Here is a 7,671-nt window from a genome sequence, read left to right on the forward strand (position 1 = left end):
TCCCGTACCCCATCTTCGGCTAATGAGAGGTTAAAGGGCGTAGTGATAGAGGATTATGAATCCGATTCTGATATCGATCCTGAAGACATGAGGATGTTCGATGAAGGCTTTACCAGGGTCGATGTGAGGGTGGAAGGCCCTTCCCGTGTGCTCGAAATTCCGTCGGACATTAATCTGTTGGAGGACACGGTGGACTTGGTGCCCCAGTTCAACCTTCTGTGCTCCGCAGCCGAAAGCGGGTCTATTCGGGAGATCAATGATTCTGGTTTGCCACGCGGTGGCTGGTATGGCCTTGAGAGTAAGTTTCCTTTTTCTATCAAACCTCGCCCGAATGACCTGAAATTTTGCACACACGTCACAAATGACACTACGGACCCACTACAATTTCTAGAATTTCATTCCGACCCCGATATCAAAATTTTCACCGCCGATCGAGAAACGCAAAATTTCCAATTCCGCCAATTCAAGCCTAAATCTACCACGGATCTCCAAATTACATTCCGAACACGCTCCCAAATCCAAAATCACCTAAAGCTAACCAAATCATAAATATCCAAATCCGAGATCGAACACTAAAAAGTCAAAACTTGGTCAAACCTTTCAAATTTAAAGCTTCAAGTTGAGAACTGTTCTTCCAAATCTATTCTGATTATCCTGAAAACCAAAACCGACGATTTACATAAGTCATAATACATCATACGGGGCTAGTCATGCCTTAGAACCGACGAGCGAATTGCAAATGCTGAAAACGACCGGTTCGGTCGTTACAGGCCATAATTCCACTTTGACAGCTCATACTCATGACGTGCCAAACCCATCGCTACAGCAAGACGTGGATTTTATATGGATATCAGACAACTTTGATTTCATGCAAAGACCTGATCCAGGAAGTGCAATTCCGGCTGACATCAGATCTAGAGGAAACTAAAATTTTGGCTAGAAAATCCCCACAGGCGACGCCAAATTGTTCGACCAAAAAGATTTAGACTTTTTATTGAACTAACTAAATAAGAAGATTTGAGACAAATCCTAGCCAAAGATAATTTACCTTAGATTTAAGATAGAAGATGAGAATAAGCAAACATAACTGAACATAAGATTCAACTATAACAATGATTAAATCTCATTATGTAAGGAAAGAATGATAATTTTTATAGTATTAAATGATAACAAAGAATACATAGATGAAAAGGGTCATCGTTCTTGAACAAAGTTGACCCCTCATACACTTTGATCTAGTGTAACTAATGATGAATATTGGGGATCTAAGCTTCCTTGCTTCTTTCTCCTTAGCAGGGAGAAAAAGATGAAGATCTTCCTTGATCTGTAAAGATATGTCTATCTCAGTGTCTGTGTATGCTTGTGTCAGCCCCCTTTCTTCTTCTTCTCACTTAGTTTATATACTAGGTATTCTCATTTAGCCAACGGTCATTAGCCATAGCACCTAAGTCATTTGACTATATTATTGGTTGACCCTTTGAAATGCCATAGCATCCAATTCACCGTTCAAGCATTCTGAATACTCGACCTCGGTCGTGGCCGAGGTGCGTGTCATTATAGCGTCGTATGGATACGACTTCGGCCCAATGACTTTTTGTCGTTACTCTTCACGCGGATTCTCCTCTGGTCAGATTTCGACCCATGCAGATGTAACCTTGTGTTATGCCTTATAAAGCTTTTCGCTTTCCTCTTTCATTCTGATGTGGGATTCGCCTAAGATGACACGTGCACCCTTTATTCAAAAGTTTGCCAGTACAGAAACATGTCAGTCCTGCTTGACTCGCCTTCGGTGATGGGCGTCACACTTTTTGTATCAATTCATGGGTCGGTTATAGTTGAACTGGAGATAGAGTATACTAACGTAAAATCCACCGCTTTAAAATAGGGGTGTCTTTTTAACAGCCAACAGTTCCCTGGCGATTAGACTCGAAATGAATTTACTATAAAGCTTGTCTTTGGTAAATTTCACATCAGAATGGAAGGAAAATTAAAAGCCATATAAGATAAGATCAAGAATTTAATGTTGGAGACGCCATTTGGATTAAATACCAAAAAGTCAAAACTTTGAGGTCCTAAAGATAAGGCATGTTATTACTTTAGTTATGTGATACACACAAAATAAAATCTCTCAGCTTGGTTTAATATGTATACAATTTTTAGTCATGATTTAATATTTTTTCTCCTGTTTTCTTTTTCCCTAATGAAATGACAAAGGAAGTATGAACAACAAATTTATACAACAGGAATTTTGTGCTTAAAACACTTATGAAGCTTGTTTCCAAACAGTGCCAAAAATATTTGGGATTAGTTTGACCAACTTTTATTTATATTTGATCCTAACCATCAATTGTTTCAAATGATTAATTATTTTTGGGCCCATAGGTGCTAAATTCAATCTTATAATCATAAAAGAGAAAATCGCTTTAGATCATGCATTTATTCTGTAATCATAGTTAGTGTTGTGAACTTTAATCTTTGAAAAGCACTAAAGTAATGAGATGCAACTAGCATCATAATCAAACCCACTCTCACTCCCTCACCAAATCCCAAAATAATAGTAACAAAGATAAATAGTTAAAGAAAGGATAAAGTTATCCTCGTGTAATCTATAGGTCATGGTTTTAAACTTTGAAATTAGTCTCTGATGCTTGCATTAAGAAGGTAGACTTCCTGCATCACATCCCTCTAGGTGCGGCTTTTCCTCGACGTGCATAAATGCGGAATATTTCGTGCATCGAGCATATCACATCCCTCTAGGTGCAACTTTTCCTCGACGTGCATAAATGCGGAATGTTTCGTGCATCGAGCATAACAGAAGAGGAAGAATTAAAGAAAATAAACAGAACAAAGGAAAGAATTACACCTTTCCTTCTATGTTTCTTTGGAATGTGGGTCTAAATTCGATTTGATAATCCTCCTTTCAACTAATTGGCAATTGCAGAAAAAAACACACACACACAAAAAAAAAAAAAAAAAAAGAAGGGAAATCTCCCAAGATCAATATCATTGTGCAATTTTTTTGAATTTCAAACGCTTATCTTCAAATGAATTTTGATTTGAACCTTTTCTTTTTTATAGGGAAAAAAGTGATCAAAAGTGAAGGAATCAGCAAAATCATAGATCACTAAACCCCACAATTTAACATAGGAATAGTAGAATTTAATTCAGAAGAAAGTTGAAGCCATCAACTAGCTTTGATCTAAGAAAAGTGGAATAAAAAGAATATAGACACAAAATATAATCAAAATCATTTTCCTTAATTAAAATTATCCGATATGTATACAAGAAACCTTAATAAGCTAAATTAGTACAAAATTGTTAAACCCCTTTTAGCTAATATCCTCCATTGATATGTACACTCCCAAGAAGAGAGAAAAGAAAAATATAAAAAAATATAGAGAAATTAAACCCCTTAATTAATTCCCTTTTTTGTTTTTCTTCTCTTTTTTTTTTTTTGCTCTTTCAATCATGCCAACAAAGGAGCATCACCACACATCTTCTAATAATATAAAGTTTTGCCCTTTGCTCTCTAAGTACTCCTCCAACTCCTCTACTTGAAATTCTCCTCTTTGAATTTCCCATATTTGTGCTGCTCATCTTCATCTTTAACTCAATTATGATGAGAAAAAAAATCAAGAAATGATAAAAAAAATTGAGTGTTTTAAAGAGATTCTTGGATTTTCTTTTGCTTTTCTTGGTTTAGAGCTTTGAGATTTTGTGTTGAAGTTTGAATGGGAGAAGGAAGAGAGCAAAGAGGAGTTCTTATAGGGGAGATTGAAGAGTAGTGGTCCAAACTTGTAATGGTCTAGTAAAGAGGCAACTATGTGGGCATCAAAGGATGTGCAATGCCTCTCCTATAGCTCACTAGACAGTCCATTGTGGGTCCTACTTTCCACTTGGTACCCCATACCCCACATCACAACCACCCCCCCCCCAACACACACCACCTCAAGTGAAATAAAGTAACATCAAAAACTTATACTAGTAGTATTACATATACAAACTACATATACCATAATGTATGTATCCACATTATCACACTTGTGGAGTTATATATAAAGTCAGATCTTTCCATAACAATATCGTTATATAACAATCATTTATTATTTTTGATGGAACAAATTTTTATGTTATGTTATAATATATTTTCTCTATAACAGCACTTCGCTATAACAAAAATAAAATCTGGAAAAAATGAGTTTGTCATAAAGAGGTTTCATTGTGTATATATATATACAATCAGATCTCTCTATAACAGCATCACTATATATAGTTATTCACTATAAAAATCAAATTTTAATGCTATGTTATAATATATTTTCTCTCTATATGTATATAAAATTATTGACTATTATTTATAGGAAGATGCTATACTGTATAAAATTCCATTTTTTTTTTTCAATTTATCTGTTAGAAGTAATAAAATCCAACGAGGGGTTTTTTATTAAAATTTTTTTTAAATCCACGACATAATGTGAATTCATCCATATTTTACTATTTAAGTCAAAACTTTGGTTGTAATTCCTATACAATATGTCACAGTCTATAAACAAATAGTTTAGGCAAAACCTACCAACATAATGGGTCGACCATTACATGAATAAGGTAGCACAGGTCCTTAGTTTACGAGCTACCCTACAACATGTATTTGTGTTGGGTTGATTGATGATGAGATGATAATTAATTTTTTTATCATAAGGTCGTTTTCTTGCCTATGTGTAATAAATAGTTGTGTCCAAGAATTATTATAAATTAAAAAAAAAAGGAAGAAATAATTTTAGTTGGTTCCACCTAATGTACAAATAGGTAAGAGGGGATAATTCAGTTGAATCCTACTAAAAAAGGCACATATCTTAACCACCTTCTTAACATTTAATGCCTTCTAATCATATTATCTTATCATGCTTTTTGACTAATATAAACACTGACACGTACTTTATTTGCATGATGATGTGTATTATCATTAAAGAAATTAAGCACTGGTGGAAGAATATGTAGGGGCAGATGTAGTCTTTCGGCTAGGGATTCAACTGAACCCATAACTTTTGATACGGAGTATGAATTTATATGTAAAAATTTGCTAAAATTTCAACAAGTATTTGATTTGAACTTATAATTTTAAAAGTATAATGAGTTTAAAACTAAAAATCTTAAAATTCCATTAAATTTGAATTCTGGATCCGCCTCTGAAAATATGATCCGACGGTGTTAAGTTGATCATTTTCCTCCCCCTTCCCCTTTTGTGATGTAATAATTAAGTTGATCGTAGTAAGATGAGAAGTTCAATTGAGAATAGAAAAGAAGAAAAAATATATTCTTTTTATCATGTGTAGAATTCTATTAAATATGAGACTAGATATAATGTTGTAAAAAGCATATCCACCGAACATATGAATTTAAAACATGAGCAGCTTATTCGTGGAATTATTCAGCTAAAAGAAAATTGGCTAAGATGCTGAGGTAGACTCTAGTCATACAATAACTTTTTTAGGAAGGTCAATTTTATGATGTTATCTCTCTTTTGCGTGAAAAAGTAGTCTAAACACACTTTAGCTTTTAAAATATTACATAGGCGATATATATANTATATATATATATATATATATATATAAGTTTTATACACTCGGCTAACGGATATAATTAATTTTAGCCCCTAAAAATAATCCTTGCCCTTTGACATTGGACGTGAATTATGTATTATACTAAGAGATAAATTCATTTTTATATAATTGGCTCTCAAAATACTATTATCAGTTATGCCCCAATTTTAAATGGAATTTTTACCTCGAATAGCAAAGGTTAACGCCTTATTTATTTTAAATAAATATCATTTTACAAAATTATATTCTATAGATACCTTTTAATGTTTATAGCAAAATATCTAATTTTGGTTACCTCCTACCCCTAAGCCAGTAAATACGCTATTCAGTTACACTATTTTCTTTCTCTATACTTTGATACATGTCATTCTCTTCCCCCATTCCCTGAAAACACGATGCTCAATCTCAATATTCCTCTCACCCACATCACCTACCATTAGAAAAAAAATCCCACGCTCTCTCCTCTCTCATCTCTCTCTAGGGCGACATGATGTAGTATAGGCTGCCATGGATGCGCAGCCCTCTCCCCAGCTTCAAGCTGTGGGAGAGACGAACAAAAACACTACTCCTAACACAACATATGCAACGTTATTGGAATCAAAACAACTTGCCCAAATTTCAACAAAAATATATTTGAAACATGTTGATATCGTGCATGGTGTAGCCACAATAAAGTTTACAATGGACGAGATTAATCAGTTCACTAAAGAGGAGGGATTACATCAAGCTCTTGTGCTCAAATTCTATGTATCACGCTGTATCAAATTCTTGTGCTGTAAAGTTTACAATGGACGATGCCTTATTGGATGGCTTGCAAGAAAATATATTTTGATTAGATTCGACAGATATGATGACTATGTACTTGCAGCGGCTAAATCTGTTAACTACATATCCTTGAATGGGAAAGAAAATTAGTTTAGGTTATTTCCATGGACTATTGGATTTAACCCTAAAGAAGAGACTTCAAGAGCCTTTGTTTGGATCTCGTTTTCGAATGTGCCGCCTATGTTGTTCGCGAAGAAATCACTGTTGTGTATTGCCTCAGCAGCAGGTAAGCCAATTGCTATTGATAAGGCCACGCAAGAAAGGTCTAGACCTAGCACAGCTAGGGTTAAGGTTGAACTTGATCTTCAAGGAAAGCTTCCGCAATATATTAGGATTCAATTTGTTGATGATAAAACTGGGAAGGTTATCGAGCATGTCCAGAAATTCAATTTGGGGCTGAGCAACTTGATTTTCTGTTAATATATTTTATTGTATTTTCAATGTATCACGCTGTATTTTCATGTATTTCATTGAATTCATTGTCTTTTTTTCATTGTAATTCAATGTATCTCGCTGTATTCCATGTATTTCATTGTATTTGCTGTCTTTTTTTCGTTGAATTTCAATGTATCCCGCTGTATTCTATGTATTTCATTGTATTCACTGTCTTGCTATATGCCATGAATGTATTCATATGTTTTTTTTAATTAATATAATTTATGTATTCAGATGTATTATATAATTTCTCTGAAGATTGCTATGTTATTGGGGTATTTTTCGGTTGAGAATTTTTTTTATAACTGAAAATACAAAATTTGTGTGTTATAATTGAGTTTGTTGAGTTATATTAGGAGTCTATTATGTTAATTGATTCACTTTCCGTTTAAAAACAGTGTAATCCCCTGTTTCACGCCGTGAATACAGTCAAATACAGTCGAATACAATAATCTGTCCAGCTGTAATCCCATGTTTCATGCCATGAATACAGTTGAATACACTCGAATACAACAATTGATTAGCTGGACTTCCCTGACTCACGCCTATTTTTGCTACTGTATTCATGAATACAATAGCTTAAATACATCTAATACATCTTATAACAACAGAAAACGTATCTACAATCCGTAATATAGCAAATAGTAACTATAGATTGCTAATTACCACTAAAAGATAGTGGTTTATGAAAATTTCTCATTTTAAATTAGTTAGATACTGTTGTATGAATCCTTTATTTCATTTCTTTAGTTTCATTTCACACTCTTTACGGCCTGATCCATTCAGTGGATTACGCAATAATTTATTTTTA

General features: G+C 33.9%; 1 protein-coding gene across 1 annotated transcript; it reads right to left on the reverse strand.

Annotated features, from left to right (window-relative positions):
- Positions 3,226-3,810, reverse strand: LOC109235272. The gene has a single exon (XM_019401324.1). The coding sequence runs from the start codon at positions 3,601-3,603 to the stop codon at positions 3,463-3,465; it is 141 nt and encodes a 46-aa protein (XP_019256869.1). The 5' UTR covers positions 3,604-3,810; the 3' UTR covers positions 3,226-3,462.

The sequence above is a fragment of the Nicotiana attenuata genome, chromosome 12 (assembly GCF_001879085.1).
Source record: "Nicotiana attenuata strain UT chromosome 12, NIATTr2, whole genome shotgun sequence".
NCBI classification, from domain to species: Eukaryota; Viridiplantae; Streptophyta; class Magnoliopsida; order Solanales; family Solanaceae; genus Nicotiana; species Nicotiana attenuata.

Coding starts and splice junctions, on each gene's coding strand:
- LOC109235272 (XM_019401324.1), bottom strand. CDS start 3,603: ATGAAGATGAGCAGCACAAATATGGGAAATTCAAAGAGGAGAATTTCA.